This window comes from Myxine glutinosa, chromosome 6 (assembly GCF_964187855.1).
Source record: "Myxine glutinosa chromosome 6, kmMyxGlut1.1, whole genome shotgun sequence".
Taxonomy (NCBI): Eukaryota; Metazoa; Chordata; class Myxini; order Myxiniformes; family Myxinidae; genus Myxine; species Myxine glutinosa.
The window spans coordinates 56825807-56844292 of record NC_136266.1 but is presented as its reverse complement, the minus strand read 5'-3'; the positions used below and the strand labels follow the sequence as shown (position 1 = coordinate 56844292).

The following is an 18486-nucleotide window of genomic DNA, read 5'->3' as shown; positions in this document are numbered from 1 at the left end:
AAACCGCTCAAATCAGGTTAGTTCCTGTTAACGGCCCGCATCGCGGCTCGCTATCCCTCGGCGTGTCCATTAAAACCGTGGTTCGGGCGGGGTTATTTTCTTGCTTCCTGGGAGGCGCTGGTAATTAGGTAATAGGACTAATTCAGCCTACCACCCTATTCAGCGCTGACCGGAAGGAACGTCATAGCCCCGGATCGTGTCGGCTAGATAAAAGACAAGGGGATTAATCCCCCCTTGGTAAGGCAAAAGGCCGATGTGTGGAGATCCGCAACAATTGGTGTCAGGGGAGTGGGATTTGACCCGAAGTGCGCTTAACACACTCGAAATTACGAGCGACCCAAATTTGGTACTAACATCTAAATTTGAATCGTACCATGGATAACCAAGGCGGTCGGATGCCGGTGGGGGTAAATGGGGAGATAGAGGAGGAAGTAGAAATAACCCAGGATCCCTGGGAAGAATGGGAATAGGAGGAGAGAATTAATGAGGGTGCAGCAGCAGGGGTGGCAGGCAAAGAAAATGGCGGCGCCTCGCACATGGCGGCGGGAGCCGAGCCCGCGGTGGCAGCTGGGGCCGCTGTGCAAATCGCTTTGACCTTAGACTATTCCTGACCCAACTGGATGCAAAAATGGATAAAATGGGGGGCCAAATGAAAGATGGGTTAAATAATTTGGAAAACAAAATGGGGGAGCAATTGGGAAATCAAATTGGGGGATTAGAAAGCAAATTGGGGGGCCAATTGAAAGACGTGGGTGGCCAAATGGGAGAAATGAACAAGGGGTTAGTGGGGTTGGAAAACAGGATGGGCACCCAAGAGAATCGAATGAAAGGGATGAAAGACGGGTTAAAAGGGTGTGGTAACAGAATAGGTGGCCAAATAAAAAAGATGGGGAATGCCATAGACTGCAGGTCGAGGGGGAAAGGCACATTGGTACGCGACGAGGTAGTGTGACTTGAGGAACGCGGGGAAAGCGAGGTTGAGCCAAGCACAGCCGTGTGGACCGGGGTAGAAATCGCGACACGGGGTGTGGAAAAGCCAACGGCCGCCGAATTAGAAAATTTTATTTTATTTGCACCGGCGGTTGTCGAGGAAAAATAAATTGAAATAAAAGAAATAGTGGAAATTGGGGCTGAAGAGACGGCAGACTTAGAAAATCAATCGCGGGAGGAAAAGATGGAATGTACCGAAAGTCTGCATTCGCATTGTGATGTCGTGCTTCCTAACCCCAATGAGAATTTGCAGGCCCGAAGGTAAGTAGGGCTGTGTATGGCGCGAAAATGTATGGCGCGAAAGCGTTTGGCGCGAAAATATTTTTCGCGCGCTTGGGATCCCGACGTCACCCTGCGCTTGTGGAAGGTCCGTGGTGAGGTGTACGAAGGCGAATGGCGCGTGTAACAGAAAAGCGTGAAACAGTGTGAAACTGAGAGTGAGAGTGAGTGCACAACGGAGTGTATGTGTGAAGAGTGCGACACAGAGTGTGAGTTGGCCAGAGAGAGTGTGCGAGAATGCGGAGCGTGTTGTAGAGCGTGTGCGGGGTTGTACACCAGAGCGTGTGATTGGGTGTGCAGCAGGAGATTGCACACCCGTGGGTAGGTGTGCAGCTGTGCGCTGATTGGGTATGTGCAAGAGTGCACACCCATGGTTGTTACAGAGTGTGTAACAGAGTGCGTAAGTGGTATGAGTGCGCCAGGAAGTGCGTGAGAGAAGTGTGTAATGGAGTGTGCGAGTGGCGTGAGTGCACCTGAGTGGTGTGCACCTGAGTGTGGAACGGAAGAGTGTGCATGGGAGAGTGCAATAACGGAGTGCATGAAATGTATGAGAGGTGCTGGAGCGCCGCATTGTGTGCGTATGGAACGGGTCGCGTGTGGGTGTGAGAATGCGACTCGAGCATCGACGCAGACCGGGGGGGTTAGCGTTTAGGCTGACGGATAGCCGAAGTGAGCTCTTGGGGCGTGGTGTTCTTTGTGTGCTGCGGGAGCCGGCGGGGATCATTGCCGCAGAGGCGTGCACGATTCGGGCCGGGCCCCGCCCTGTATGGTCGGTGCCGTGGCGCAAGGGGAAAACGGCACGATTCCGGGGGAGGAAGTCCAGGTCGGACCTTCGCCCCCTGGCAGGCGCAGTGCTGCGGCCGGGGGAGGTTGGGTCATCGTGGCGGAGACCGAAAGGCTCCGCGCCGAGATGGCGCCTGGAACCTCGGTCCGAGTATGCCTCCTCCCCAGAATCGAAAATGCCGGACGGACCCAACCAACAGGAGACTGACCATCCGCATGCATTGCTCGGCTTTGCGAAGCCGAGCTGTGAGAATGTATTTCTGCACCGAGAGGCTCGTAGTACAGTGGACAAATGGTAGCAGTGATGATGGCGAATGGTCGTGTACCATTCATTTGGGGCACATGAGCAGTAGTTTATGGGGTTTGGCAGTGCAAACTAGCCAAGGGCGGGTGAGGTAATTGTTAGGGATTTAGAGAAATGACAATAGGAGACTGAGAGTTAAGTAGTGACATTGATACCAGGAGAGGGGACATAGTCAGATTAGGTGGATGATAATGACGAGGGATGTGCTTAGTGTAAAGGGAAGGTGGGGAAAGCACCAGTATTAGAGGGAAGTAGTTCGTTAGATGATGCTGTGTGTGTGAGTATGGGAAGGAACTTGGTGAAATGAGGCCTTGGTCGAGAATGGTTGTGTGTGTGAGAATCTGGTGAACTTGGTGAAATGAGGCATTGGTCTGGGATGACTGGAGAAAGTGTATGAATGGAGTATTGAGGATGTGTGTAAATTTGTTGAGTGATTGACTTGCATGGCGTGCAAGTGAGAATACGTGGGGTGTGGAGTGAGTAGTGCAAGTGAATAAATGGTGTGGAATAAATGGTGTGGAGTAAATGCTGTGTGGAATGAGTGTTGTGGAGTGCATGGTGCGAAGGAGTGGATGGGGGAAGATGGACCCCTTCACGAATACCCGGGGAGGGTAGTTTAAAGTCAGGTAGAGGGAGTAGGTAAATTGTTTGGATATTGACATCTGTGGTGCAGGGAGTAGAAAGTTCTTGCTTTGAGGGGTGCATGAGTGAGTGGAATGGCTGGGTATGTGGGCTTAATTGGTAAGTATAGTTGTTGGGGCACTCCGCCACTGGTAGTCTGTTGGCAAGGTGAGGCCGCAGGTAGGCTCTGGGAGCCAGGTAGAGTCAGAGTTCAGTGTAGAGTTCAGTGGGGCCCGAGGATCCTAAGAGAGGACCCGGGTAGCCCAATGCCAGAGAGGGCATTAGTGGGGTGAGAGAGCCAGGAGGGCCTTCCCCAAGTTAGGGTAGTCGCAGGAGCTAGGCAAGCTCGGGTGGCGACTTCAGTGGCGGAGGTGCGCAGGTAAGTAGGACCTGCTGGTAGAGCCACACGACCCAGCCCCGAAATTGTGCGAAGGCACAGATAGAAAAAATGGGGGAGTGAGACCCCAAATTTGGGAGGCACCACGGGAAGGTCAATGGGAATTGGTTTTTAGAACCGCATAGTGTAAAGAGGCCAAATGATTAGCAGGGCATGACCCTGGGTAGAGTAACTTTGTTAATGTCAATTAGAGGATAGTTAGGATGAAATCTCTTCGCACCATCCACATCCACTCACCAAGGTGACAGGACTCCACACCAGGTTTTGTGAGCCATTTGGAATGAAAGACGCATCTCGACGTGGGTGAGACATTGTGTGTATTCCATCCCTTCCTTCTTGGGAGGGATTGGCAACGAATTTGGAATTAGAGGATATGGGAGACAAGACGGTAGAGACGGAATTTGTAAAGTGTAAATACGGGGAGGGGCAAGGGTAGAGCAGGTTGACATGGGGGGTGACGTATGGCTACGGACGGGCTTTCTCCGCTCGCTCTCCCCGCCCCTCATGTTTCATTACCTTGTGATATGTGTACCCTTGCGCCCTTTCCCCCCGCTAACCTCTGGTTTGTCTTTCCTCCCCACCCATGGACCCATTATCTTTTGTTGAGGGGAGTGTGCAGGTACCCTGAAATGTGCGGCTGCACCTTTACGCTGCACCCTGCTGCCTGTTGCCTGCACCAGTACACCATATGGACCACACGTTCTGTGGCCTGGCACCCTTGCTTGGGCAGACAATCACTGTAAGCGTTATCTTGCCCTGCGGACCACTGTGTTTTTAAGTGGCCTCGATGTCATGCAGTCGGACCACCTAAGTTGGCCCTGCTGCCCAAAATAAAAAGCGGACACGGTTTGTGCACTTTTTATTATTCCGGTGTGTCAGGAAAAGAAGATCTCCAAGTTATTATGGCACACCGAAGAAGAAGATGCAGCCAAGATACAACAGCCCAGCAGCCAAGCAAGCACAAGGCATCATTGATTATTTTGAAATGTGATGATTGTGCATTTTTTCTTTGATGATTGTGATGACTGTGCATTTTGATGCATATTGGTGTATGGTGTATTGGCGCAGTGCATTGCATTTGTGTTTCCTTTTCTCAAAATTTCTTTTCTTTCCCACAAAAGACAGGTCCTGGGTTGTAGTATTGTAAATAAGTAGTAGTCTTGTAAACAACATGCTCCCCACCGGCTTTATGTATAGTTTGAGGATTCTTTCCGTAATTCGGTTAATTGTGGGCGTGGGTCTGATAGTTAGTACACAATGCAGTAGGTGGGACATATCTAGTGTTTAAAACTGTCGCACTCAGGGTGTTAGGTTAAATGTAGAGGGAAACTACACTGTTAGGGTTTTGAGAACCCTGCACTGTGTAAATTGTGTAAATATGCCCTTTGTAAATAATTCTTTTTGTAAATACCTCCATTCATTGTAAAGGTCAGAGGTCGTCCCCTAGTTATTCCACATGGCAACACGTAGCGAACAATAGGCCCTTTTCATAGTTATTTCGTTATTATGTGTTCCAGGTAAGGCTGTGTTTCCAATAGTTGACTCTATGTTGCATCAATCAAATAAGATACCCCCTTCAATTTCCCCAATCGTCTCTTTAAAGTGCCAGTAAGGCGGCGTTCGCCGCCATTGCATTGGGCTGTTTCGTTGGCATCACACCGCCAAAACTCCATTACGCACGAGGCCAAGAACGGAGAAGAAGGGGGGAGGAGCCGCAGGATCATGGGCGTGGCACCTCATCGTCATCAAAGGTGGAGTCAGAGAGCCCTTACCAACCAACCAGCTCCGAGTTGAGCGAACCGGTAGGCGTGCCCTCGTAGCCCGCGGTTTGATTTTGGGGAGGGCCATAAAAGGAGAAGTGAGGGACTGCTTAGGCAGATGAGTGAGGAGAGGCGATCTTGGAGAGGCACTCGGCGAGTTCACTTGAGATGAGAAGGGGGTCACGCATCGCGGGCGAATGGTATTGAGAGAACGCATTGAGCGACTGAAGAGCGCATGGTTCGCGGTTAAATGAACTGTTCGCTTATTACGTACGCGGCTGAGCCGCGAGGGTAACCGCTGAAGCCGGCCTACCGTTGCCCTGTGATAGTACCGCACACACCAAACGACACGCGGAGAGCTCCTGCCATTTGGTTCATCTGCTTCGCGGTGCGAGTTGGGGACTGGAGAACGAGCTACCTGGACGCCATACCTGAACCATCTCCTCCAGCCATTCCTGCCTGAAATTCCCATTTGTGTACGTGAGTTTTTGCTGTTTGTGTTGTCCGGGGTATAAGTAAGACTGTTTAAGGATTTGCGCTGTCTTCTTCTTCTTCTTCTTCTTCTTCTTCTGTATATTGCTTTCGTTCCTTCTCTTTCTTTGGTTTTGTACAGTTAATTAATAAATACCTGTTCCTCCTCTTACTTTGGTTTCTTTCTCGTTTGATCGTCTTCGTGTTTTCCCTATTGAGTACCTGTGGCGCGATTTCGGCAGGACCGCTTATAATCGGGTTTATTCCTTTGTTAACGGCCCGCGTTGCAGCTCGCTTAGCTCGGCACAATCCATCTATTACGCTGCGGCCCGGGCGGGAGTATTTCCTTGCGTACCGGAAGGCGCTGGTACTTAGGTCATAGGAAGAATTGGCCTACTACCCTATTCAGCGCTGACCGGCCGTGACGTCATACCCTCAGGACCGGTCGGACAGCCAGCTTAACAAGACAAGGGGATTAACCCCCCCCCCTTGCTAACGGGAGTGCCGTTCCCCGGATCCGTAACAATTGGTGTCGGGGAGTGGGATCTGGACCCGAACCAAATTTTTCATCTATCGAAGAAATTTGGTCAAAATTTATGAGCGGCCGAAATTTTATTTAATATTCCAAATTAAAGTCGTGCCATGGATAGTCAAGGCGATCGGATGCCGGTAGGGGAGTTAGAAGAGGGGTTAGAGGCAACCCAGGACCCCAGGGAGGAATTGGGAGAGAGAGAGGAGGAAAGCAATGAGAATGCGGTAGAGGGGTTTGGAGGCGCAGAAGATGGCGCCTCGCACATGGCGACGGCGAGAGCCGCGCCCTTTGTACCAACGGTTTTCGAAATGCAAGCCTTTATGGCGCAAATAAGGGCCTCTATGGAAGAGTCAATATTTAATGAGAAAAAGGACGCCATGTCAGACGAATCCGGGTGTGATCGGGAAAAATTGAGGGAGGAATCCAGGTGTGAAGTGAAAAAACGGATAGCAGAGGCGGGAAGGGATCATAAAAAAATGATGGAGGACATGGGGCGCATGTTGGGCTAAAAGGTTGCGGGGGTACGCGACGAGGTAACGCGGGTTGAGAAGCGCGGGTTGAGCGAGGCGGAGCAGAGCGCAGGCAACTGGACGGGGGCAGAAATTGCGACCCGGGGTATGGGAAAGCCAGCGACCGCCGAGGTAGAAAAGGAAATTTTATTCGGACTAGCGGTCGTCGAGGGAAAGAAAAAAGAAATTAAGTCCGAATCATTCGAAGCAGTAGTGGAAATTGGAATTGGAGAGACCGCAGATGTAGAAAAGCACTCGCGGCAGGGAGAAATGGAAAATGCACAAAGTCTGGATTCGCATCATGATTCTGTGCTTATTAACACCAATGAAAGTTTGCAGGTGGTGTTGGAGCGAAGGAGAAGAAGCGCCCAGGTGAGTCGTGCTGTATATTGTGCGGGGAGATTTTGCAGAAGGATGTTTGGCGCAAAAAGATTTTTCACGCGCTTGGGATTGAGAAAGCACCCGGGCGTTGGTGGAGAGTCCCTTTTGAGTGGTGTGAGTGGAAATGGCGCGCTTGCGAGGAAAAAGTGTGCGTCGGAGAGTGAGTGTGTGACAGAGTATGGGGACAATACCGAGTGCGAGCGAGAATGCACGTCAGAGTGTAAGTGTGATGAGAGTGACACGGAGAGTGAGTTGGTGGTGGCGCGGGTGCGGGAGGGCACATCAGAGCGCGTGATGGGGAGTATTACAGAGGATGTAACCGGAGAGTGTGCACAAGAGTTGGCGCGAGAGTGTGCGGTGATGATTGGGTGTGCAGAAGAGTGCACACCCGTGGTGAGTGTTACGGAGGACGTAACGGGGGAAGAAAGGTGTGGTACGGAGTATGTACCGGGAGAGGGTGCGCAAGAAGGTGCGTGAGAAAGGTGTGTAACAGAGGAGTGCATGATAACAGAGTGTGCTGTCGAGAGTGAGAATGAATGCATGACAGAGTATGGGAGTGATACCGAGTGCGAACGAGAATGCATGTCGGAGTGTAAGTGTGATGAGAGTGACACGGAGAGTGAGTTGGTGGTGGCGCGGGTGCGGGAGGGCACATCGGAGCGCGTGAGTGGGTGGATGCAAGAGTGCACCCCCATGAGTGGTACGGAGTACGTACCGAGGGAGAGTGTGCAAGACGGTGCGCGAGGAGGTGTGTTAAGGAAGTGTGTGAACGACGAGTGTGCGCAAGAAGGAGCGCGAGAGGAGTGGTGTGTAACAGGGTGTGCGAATGGTGGAATGGATGCGCAAGAATGTGCGCGAGAGTGTGTGGCGAGCGCCATGAGTAGACCGGAGTATGGAGCGAAAGAGAACGCACGAGCGAGTACGGTGGTGGAATTGACAAAGTGCATGGGATGTATGAGCAACGAACGGAACGAGTGGTGTGAGAATGCAAAGCGAGCATCGACGTTAAACGGAGCAGCGGTTAGACCGACGTTTAACCGACGCGAGCTCTCGGTCCGTGCCGGGCTGTGGGTATTGCGGGAGCTGGCGGGGATCGGTGCAGCGTCGCTTCTCTCCGGAGCGTCGTGCACGATCCGGGGCGGGCTCCGCCCAGCACGGTCGAGTCCGGGCTTTGCCGGGCAAGGCGACCAGCCCGGTTCGAGGGCAGGTAGGAGGGATCGGAACGGCGCCCCCTTGTGATGGCGGCGTTCCACCCGGGCAAGGTTGGCCCACCGCGCATGGGAGCGAAAGGCCCTGCGTAGGGATGGTGCTTTAAACCTAGGCCCAACCAAACCTCCTCCCCTGAACCGAATGCCGGACAGACTCAACCTGCAGGTGACCAAACCACCCGCATGCAATGCGCGGCTTTGCGAAGCCGAGCTTTGAAAATGCATTGACGTACCGAGAGGCTCAAGTTTAATGGACTGTGATGATGATAGTGTTTTGATTCGAAATTGGGAATAGTGAATAGGATTGGCAGTAATGATTGGCAAATTTGATGGGTAAAAATGATTGGCAGTACTGATTGGCAAATTAGATTGGCAGAAAAATTGGATGGGCAAAATTGATAGTGGGAGATGCCCGATGTAGAGGGATGGCAAATCCACCATCCCTCCGATCACCCCGGGCACTTGAGCTATAGTTTATGGGGTTTGGCAGCGTAAGCTCGCCGAGGGCGGGTTAGGATAAATGTATAGGGAAATAGCTGACAATAGGTAACTGTAGGGTTAAGTAGCGACATTGTTCCTGTAGTAGGGGCCGTAGCAGATTAGTTGGATGATAACGACGTTGCAGCGCAATAGTATAAGGGGCGACTGGGAAGCGCGAGTTTTAGAAGGGGGGTAGTTAGACCAGATGATGCAGTGTGTTTGTGGTTTATTGAATGAGGAATTGGTATGAGAGAGAGTCTTGCTGGTGAGCATGTTGAAATGAGGAATTGAGAGGCAATGCTCGGGAAAGATGTGTGTGTGAGCGTGGGAAAATCTGAGTGCCTGAGGCAATGGTTTGGAGAATTGAAAGTGTATTGAGCAGCGTATTGTGAAAAGTGTGAGGTGATTGTGAGTTGTATTGAGCGAATGGTCCCGGAGGAAGGAGGGTGCAGGGAGCACCAGGTGTGATGGAACAGGTGTGCAAGTGAACAGATGTATGGAGAATGGTTGGGTGAAATCAACGGTCTGGGTTACATGGAGTATGGAATGGATGGTGTGGAGTGAGTAGTGTGGAAAATGTGGAGTGGAGTGGTTGGTGCGAAGGGAATAGATGGGGAGGATGGACCCCTATCACGAATACACGGGGAGGGTAGTTTAAAAGTAGGTAGAGGGTCTAGGTAAATTGTGGTGGATATTGGCATCTGTAGTGCGTGTGGTAGAATGGTGTTTGGATGGGTGCATTAGTGGAGTGGAAATGGCTGGGCGTGTGGCCTGTTAGTGTGTATGGTTAAATGGGCACTCCGCCACTGTGAGGATGTCGGCCAGGTGAGGCCGCAGGTGGGCTCTGGGAGCCGGTAGAGTTGTGAGTGGGGCCGGAGGATCCGAGGGCGGACCCGGGTAGCCCAGTGCCAGAGAGGGCACCGAGTGGGGAGAGCGCCAGAGGGCCTTCCCCAAGTAGATAGGTTTGGGTAAGGAGCAGGTAAGCTCGGAGGCAACTGCAGTGGCGGAGGTGTGCAGGTGAGCGGACCTGCTTGGAGCGCCACACGACCCAGTCCTGAAATTGTGCAAAGGCACAGGGAGTTGAATCGGGGGAGTGAGACCCCAAATTGATGAGCACCACAGTTTGGTCAATGGGAGTTTGGTTTTTAGAACCGCAGAGAGTAAAGTGGCCAATGGTTTGGCAGGGAAAGACCCCGGGTAGTGTAAAGTGTTAAAGTCATTTAGAGGATAGTTAGGATTGAAATCTCCTCGCACCATCTACATCCACTAACCTGAGGTGATGATAGTGCTCCACACCATGCCATGGTTCTTTTTGTGCAGATGTTTTGGAGTGTAAGACGCATCATGACATGGGTGTGACATTGTGTTGTTGTTCCATCTCTTCCTCCTTAAGAGGGATTGATGATGAATTGGGTGATGGCAAATTTGGTTAGAAATTGGGATTGTAAGGAATTGGTGTTAGGGGGAGATATGGGGAAGACGAGACAGTAGTGACGGAATTTGTAAATGTAAATTGTTGTGTAAATACGGGGTAAGGGGCGAGGGTAGAGTAGGTGACGGGGCGGGGGTGACGTACGTTAGCGACAAGCTTTCTCAGCTCGCTCTTCATGTGCACCTCACCTCTGCATTGCCTTGTGTTGATGTGTACCCTTGCGCCCTTACCCATCGCTGACTCTGCTTTGTCTTCCTCCCCACCCATGGATCGTGCTCTCTGGGCACTGAGGGGAAGCGTGCGGGAGCCGCATCTGTGTGCCCGAGCCGCCGCTGCCAGCTGCCTCGGACCGATGCACCACTTTATGGACTGCACGACTTGTGGCCTAGCACCACCTTATGGACCACACGTTTGTGGCTAAGCACCACACCCATATGGACCCCATGTATTGGGGCATGGCCCCTCTGCTGGGACCGGCCATGATGGCCAGGGAAGAGTTGGCTTGCGGACCACGGTGAGGTGGCCCCTTTTGCCCTACAGGTGGACCACCCATAGTTGGCCCCTGTGGGCCCCAAATAAAAATGGACACGGTTTGTGGTTTTTATTATTATTGCAAATAGGCAGCAAGCCACAAGGAGGACAACATCTGCAAGAAACATCGCCCAGCAGAGGAAGCAGAAGAAAGAAGAACCGTGCAACAGTTGTTTTTTTATTGAAATGTGTGACTGTGCACTGGATGGTGCTTGATGGTGCTTTTCATTGGTGCTGATGGTGTTTTTGGTGCTTGCATGCTCGGGGATGCATTGCAATATCAATTTTGCATCCCCGGGCATGTGGGGGTGGTGTATCGGTGCAGTGCATGCTTTTCCTCTCTCCCACAGGGTTCTTTTTGTTTCCCAAAAATGACAGGTCCTGGGTTGCAATGTAAATACAAATAGTGTTTTGTAAATAATTCTCCCCACCGTCAATGTTTAGTTTGCGAATAATTCCGCAATTCGGTTATACTGTGGGTGTGAATCTGTTAGGCAGGATGCAACGTGGCAGGGGGACGTACTTAATTGTGTTTAAAATTGTCGCACTCAGGGTAAGGTTAATAGTAGAGGGGATTACATCTGAGTGTCACATTAAGTTAAAGTTTTTTCAGCCCGGGACGTGCCTGGAGGAATGAGGGTGCTGTGTTAGGGTTTTGAGAACCCTGCACTGTGTAAATTGTGTAAATATGCCCTTTGTAAATAAATCTTTTTGTAAATACCTCCATTCATTGTAAAGGTCAGAGGTCGTCACCTAGTTAGTCCACATTGCAACACGTAGCGAACAATAGGCCCTTTTCATAGTTATTTCGTTATTATGTGTTCCAGGTAAGGCTGTGTTTCCAATAGTTGACTCTACGTTGCATCAATCAAATGAGATAGGCCCCCTTCAATTTCCCCAATCGTCTCTTTAAAGTGCCAGTAAGGCGGCGTTCGCAGCCGTTGCATTGGGCTGTTTCGTTGGCGTCACACCGCCAAAACTCCATGACGCACAAGGCCAAGAACGGAGAAGAAGGGGGGAGGAGCCGCCGGATCATGGGCATGGCACCTCATCGTCATCAAAGGTGGAGTCAGAGAGCCCTTACCAACCAACCAGCGCCGAGGTGAGCGAACCAGTAGGCGTGCCCTCGTAGCCCGCGGTTTGATTTCGGGGAGGGCCATAAAAGGAGGAGGGACTGCTTACGCAGATGAGTGAGGAGAGGCGATCTTGGAGAGGCACTCGACGAGTTCACTTGAGATGAGAAGGGGGTCACGCACCGCGAGTGAATGGTATTGAGAGAACGCATTGAGCGACTGAAGAGCGCATGGTTCGCGGTTAATTGAACTGTTCACTTATTACGTACGCGGCTGAGCCGCGAGGGTAACCGCTGAAGCCGGCCTACCTTTGCCCTGTGATAGTCCCGCACACACCAAACGACACGCGGAGAGCTCCTGCCGTTTGGTTCATCTGCTTCGCGGTGCGAGTTGGGGACTGGAGAACGAGCTACCTGGACGCCATACCTGAACCATCTCCTCCAGCCATTGCTGCCTGAAATTCCCATTTGTGTACGTGAGTTTGTGCTGTTTGTGTTGTCCGGGATATAAGTAAGACTGTTTAAGGATTTGCGCTGCGTCTTCTTCTTCTTCTGTATATTGCTTTCGTTCCTTCTCTCCCGCCCGGGCCGCAGAACAATGGCTTGTTCTTGTCGCTGAACCAACTCATTCTCCAAGTTCTGTCTGAATCCGTCCATAACCGTTTGAAATATCCTATGTATCGGTTTTTGCCCTCTCAATGGTGTCGAATCAAATATTTGTCGGATCCAGATCCGGATCTTCACCAAAATCTAATAATTCCATGCATTTCACGTACACAACCTCTCCGCCAAATTCAGCCACAACTTTTTGAAACATCTTGTTCACCAACACAGGCAGACAGGAGTGAAAACATAACCTCCATCCACCTTCGGTGGCGAAGGTAAGAGGTGCGAGCGAAGGTGAAGTCGCAGCCAAAGTTACTCTTGGGGTTTGGGAGATGTTAGAGTAGTACAAGGACAGTAAGAAATGGAGTTCTTGATGTAAACTGCATCGCCGCCACAACGACAGGGTACTGGTCCATCAAACCAAAGGAGGCAATAGCCAGGGAGAGACATGGAGTCAGGGACATCCTGTGGGAGGAAGGATTCTGTTAAACAGATGATGCCTGGTATATTATCAGCAGCCTGGGTTGAGAGATCTGTCAGGTCGGAGTGGAGACCTTGGATGTTTGAGGTCCACACAGTAGAGGACCCGCTATTGGGAGAGTCGAGGAATGTGGAAATGAGCTGGGATACTGGGCAGGGCAGGGTAAAAGCTGGGAGGGTGTGTGACGGGGGGGGGGCGGCGGGGGGCGGAGGGGAGAGATGGGGGAGGGTTGGGAAATGGGGAAGATGGGAGGAGGTGGAATGATGGGTGGGAGAGGAAGAAGTGGGTGAGAGAGAAGAGGGGAGAAGGTCGAGAGTGGGGGAAGACTGGAGGAAGTGGGTGGGGCTGAGGTTTGAGGGGAGGGGCAAAGGTCGAAGGGGGATGTAGAAAGAGGGGGCATGAAGTGAACAGTTGCTGAAGAGAGGGAGATGGGCAAGGTTGGAAGGATGCAGGCATGTATATGAGGGGAGGATACTAACCTGGAGAGGTTTGACATCGTTGATGGTGTTGACGTAAAGGGGAATTGACTGTTATGTGCAAACAACCTCTCCAAACTGGACTTGTCAAGATTCCCAAACTGACTGGATATACTGAGACAGACATAACAGGAGAGCTAAAATGAATGGTTATTGAAAGCATGGAGGAAAGTGGTGCTGTAGTTATGGGAGGACCAAGTGTTTAAGAAGTGACACATTTTGGAAATAAGCCTTGTGAAGAGGAAGAAGAAGAATAGGAATAGATTGTGATGAAGCGGCACACGTGAGGTGTTCCTGATGGCGAAATAAGGAAAGTGAAACATTTTAAAATGTTATTAAAAGCTTTTAATTAATTTAATCGAGATTGGAGATATTGATTAAAGGTTGGGATAAAGAATGAACAAAGGAAGGAAGTACAGGTAGCATGAGTTACTGGCTCTTTTTGGAGTGAAAAAAAATTGAATCGAGGAGGAGGAATAGGAGGTAGTTGAGAAAGCTGAACAGATGTGGAAGGAGTCACCTGGTTTCAGAGAAGAGACAGAATTTGCACGCTGACTAACTGGTACATGGGCGAGTCGGTCAAACAATCACAGGGATGCTGATCACATAACAATCTCACAGAGGAACTGGAAGGAGGAACTGTTGAACTGGAAGGAGGAACTGTTGAACTGGAAGGAGGAACTGACGAACTGGGAGGAGGAACTGACGAACTGGGAGGAGGAACTGACGAACTGGGAGGAGGAACTGTTGAACTGGAAGGAGGAACTGACGAACTGGGAGGAGGAACTGACGAACTGGGAGGAGGAACTGACGAACTGGGAGGAGGAACTGACGAACTGGGAGGAGGAACTGACGAACTGGGAGGAGGAACTGACGAACTGGGAGGAGGAACTGTTGAACTGGAAGGAGGAACTGACGAACTGGAAGGAGGAACTGACGAACTGGAAGGAGGAACTGTTGAACTGGAAGGAGGAACTGACGAACTGGAAGGAGGAACTGACGAACTGGGAGGAGGAACTGACGAACTGGGAGGAGGAACTGACGAACTGGGAGGAACTGACGAACTGGAAGGAGGAACTGACGAACTGGGAGGAGGAACTGACGAACTGGGAGGAGGAACTGTTGAACTCTGGAAGGAGGAACTGACGAACTCGGAGGAGGAACTGACGAACTGGGAGGAGGAACTGACGAACTGGGAGGAGGAACTGACGAACTGGGAGGAGGAACTGACGAACTGGGAGGAACTGACGAACTGGGAGGAACTGACGAACTGGTAGGAGGAACTGACGAACTGGAAGGAGGAACTGACGAACTGGAAGGAGGAACTGACGAACTGGAAGGAGGAACTGACGAACTGGGAGGAACTGACGAACTGGAAGGAGGAACTGACGAACTTGAAGGAGGAACTGACGAACTGGAAGGAGGAACTGACGAACTGGAAGGAGGAACTGACTAACTGGTAGGAGGAACTGACGAACTGGAAGGAGGAACTGACGAACTGGTAGGAGGAACTGATGAACTGGAAGGAACGGATGAACTGACGAACTGGAAGGAGGAACTGACGAACTGGTAGGAGGAACTGACGAACTGGTAGGAGGAAGTGACGAACTGGTAGGAGGAACTGACGAACTGGTAGGAGGAACTGACGAACTGGGAGGAGGAACTGACGAACTGGCAGGAACTGACGAACTGGGAGGAACTGATGAACTGGAAGGAACTGATGAACTGGGAGGAACTGATGAACTGGAAGGAGGAACTGATGAACTGGGAGGAACTGATGAACTGGAAGGAGGAACTGATGAACTGGGAGGAACTGATGAACTGGAAGGAGGAGCTGATGAACTGGAAGGAGGAACTGATGAACTGGAAGGAGGAACTGATGAACTGGAAGGAGGAACTGATGAACTGATGAACTGGAAGGAGGAGCTGATGAACTGGAAGGAGGAGCTGATGAACTGGGAGGAACTGATGAACTGAAAGGATGGACATCAAACTGGATGTCGCATATGCCAGCAGTGCTTGGTGGACGTTAAAGATCCCATGGGTCTTTTGTGAAGAGTGTGAAGAGTAGAAGGCTACATATGAAATTAATGAATGAAAATTCCATCTTCATCTTTGGTAATGGAATGAAGGGCACGCTCATGATACCTGTCCATCCAGATTGGATCAATCCTGCGAGCAACGTTTCACCATCATTATCGCTGACTGTCTTCTTTTTATTTTGGATAATATGGCACATGAATCTGTATCATTAAATACAGACAACACACAAGGAATGACTTTACAATCACAACTTTAATTCTCAGGTATACCTTCAATTCCCAGGTAGATCTTCCACCTTCAATTCGCAGTTTAACATCTCCTTTTAAAGCTTCCACAACCATGAGTCGTACAAATGATCATCATGTTTCTAACTAAGCAAAGAACTGCAGCAGCAGGAAACTCCTCCATGTCACGAAGGAACAGTTATCATTCAAACTCAAAACTCTTCACCGATCTGTCATCTCCAACTCGATGCTCAGCCATTGTCCACCTGACTTCTTTCATCTGGCCATAGACGCTCACGTACAGCTTTAACAATCGTAGATACTTCTGCCATTGCTCCCATGCCTGGAACAGATGACACGGATATCAACAGGTAAGCAGTGGCGGTGCTCCACTGGGTTGAGCAGAGACAAAGTACATTGAGCCAGACATGGAAATTACCAATTCGATTAAATTATTACACATCCATCACAGAGACCTGGTGGCCCATGCAATAACTCTTGCAAATGCAAATTAAAAGTTGAATCCAAAGTTGGACAATATTCTCTGGATATGTATTTCACGTGAACTTTAATGTGACCACCATTTATATTTTCCGTTAAGTGCGGTTGATCAACATGAACCACTCCTTTTATGTCGTGAGGTGCATTGGCCTCCAGAGGCAGTTTCATTGGCTAAGGAGCACAATCCTGGGCGGGTCGCCACTCCGACACCGGATACTTGAATGGCGCATTACCCCAGTCAGCTGGTACTCATTTTGCCAACCTCGGAAGGATGACAGGCTGAGTCAACCCAGCTGGTGTTATTTCAACGGCACGACAGGGGCTCAAACTAAAGACCCTGAGAACTTAAGCCAGCCACACTAACACCTTAACCGTTAAACCAACACCAGGCGTAAGTGCGGTTCATTGCCATTCAAAATATTTGACGCACTAACAAGGAGCGGTGCATTGTGACATTGTGAACAACGCTGTAGTAAAAACTACAGGTGGTTGAGGGTTTTTACATCCGTTAACCTGATACCGCACCTTGCTTTCTACACTGCAGTATATTTTAGGAATCGGTTTGAGGAAAGACATAAAGACGAAGGGGATTCAACAAGTTATAAGAACAAGATTACTTACACACAGCAGTCCAAGATATAGCAACGTTCAAAAGGTAATTTCAATATACGAGTACCTTGACTTGAGGTTACTTCAGGTACATCTCAAATTGTTTCAGTCAGTTCCTTGGTCATTGGCAAATTGGTGGACACAAGTGTGAGATTTCAAATGTCGAAACATACACACAGTGCATTCAGAAAGTATTCAGACCTCTTCACTTTTTTCACATTTTGTTATGTTGCAGCCTTCTGCTGAAATCGTTTAAATTCATTTTTCCCTCATCAATCTCCACTCACTCAATACCCCATAATGACAAAGAGAAAACAGGATTTTAGAAAGTTTTGTAAATTTATTTAAAAGAAAAAACTGAAACATCACATTGATATAAGTATTCATACCCTTTGCTATGACACTTGAAATTTAGCTCAGGTGCCTCCCATTTCTCTTGATCATCCTTGAGATGTTTCTACACCTCGATTGGAGTCCACCTGTGGTAAATTCAATTGATTGGACATGATTTGGAAAGGCAAACACCTGTCTATATAAGGTCTCACAGCTGACAATGCATATCAGAGCAAAAACCAAGCCATGAGGTTGAAGGAACTGCCTGCAGAGCTCAGAGACAGGATTGTGTCGAGGCACAGATTTGGGGAAGCCTTCAAAAAAAATCTCTGCTGCATTGAAGGTTCCCAAGAGCACAGTGGCCTCCATAATTCTTAAATGGAAGAAGTTTGGAACAACCAGGACTCTTCCTAGAGCTGGCCGCCCGGCCAAACTGAGCAATCTGGGGAGAAGGCCCTTGGTAAGAGAGGTGACCAAGAACCCGATGGTCACTCTGGCTGAGCTCCAGATATCCTGTGTGGAGATGGGAGAAACTTCCAGAAGGACAACCATCACTGCACCACTCCACCGATCTGGGATTTATGGCAGAGTGGCCAGACGGAAGCCTCTCCTCAGTGAAAGACACATGAAAGCCCGCTTGGAGATTGCAAAAAAGCAACTAAAGGACTCTCAGACTGTGAGAAACAAGATTCTGTGGTCTGATGAAACCAAGATTGAACTGTTTGGCTTTAAAAATGAATTTTTTAAAAGAAACTTTAAAAACTGAGGGGAAAAATGAATTTAAACGATTTCAGCAGAAGGCTGCAACATAACAAAATGTGAAAAAAGTGAAGGGGTCTGAATACTTTCTGAATGCACTGTAAGTCACTGGTATTGGGACGTACGAGGGGGCAGGGTGCGGTGATCCAGCGACTTGACGCAACACAGGTCTTGTTCACAAGGCTAATACAACAGGCATTTTAAAGGCCATTTTCCCTGCAAGAGCGGGGGTTAGCCCTGCGGTCCCCATGACAATCTTCTCCATTTTGCCCTATTTTCTGCATCTCCCTTTGTTAACCCCCTTGCCCGCATTTCTTCTTCGACCATCTTTAGCCAAGTCTTTCTCGGTCTTCCCCGTCCTCTACTTCCTTCCACATTCATTTCCATCACTCTTCTCAACCAGTCACTTTCATCCTTCCTCAACACATGACCAAACCATGTCAAACTGTTTCTCTTCACAGCATCCATCACAGGCTCTATTCCCATCATGTTTCGCAATTCATCATTTGTCTTCCTCTCTCTCAACGATACTCCACACATCCACCGGACCATTTGCATTTCCACCCTTTCCAGCCTTCGTTGCTGCTCTACGTTCATTACCCATGTCTCACTCCCATAAATCATAACACTTCTCACACATGCAGCATACACCTTTCCCTTCAGCTTCAACGACACTCGCCTCCTCGTCAGCACGCCACTCAGTT

The 18486-nt window shown here is 49.9% G+C and overlaps 1 protein-coding gene across 6 annotated transcripts in view; it reads right to left on the bottom strand.

The window, feature by feature from the left end:
* Positions 1-15589: 15589 nt before the first annotated feature.
* PPCDC (phosphopantothenoylcysteine decarboxylase) overlaps positions 15590-18486 on the bottom strand; it is a 29171-nt gene continuing 26274 nt past the window's right edge. For 5 of the 6 annotated variants that reach the window (XM_068120093.2, XM_078779882.1, XM_068120092.2 and 2 more), the window contains one exon: positions 15590-15923. In XM_068120093.2, the coding sequence (XP_067976194.2) occupies positions 15832-15923 (92 nt within the window). In that variant the 3' untranslated portion in view covers positions 15590-15831. The remainder of the gene's footprint in view (positions 15924-18486) is intronic. The other variant, XM_068120094.2, reaches the window with a different exon arrangement.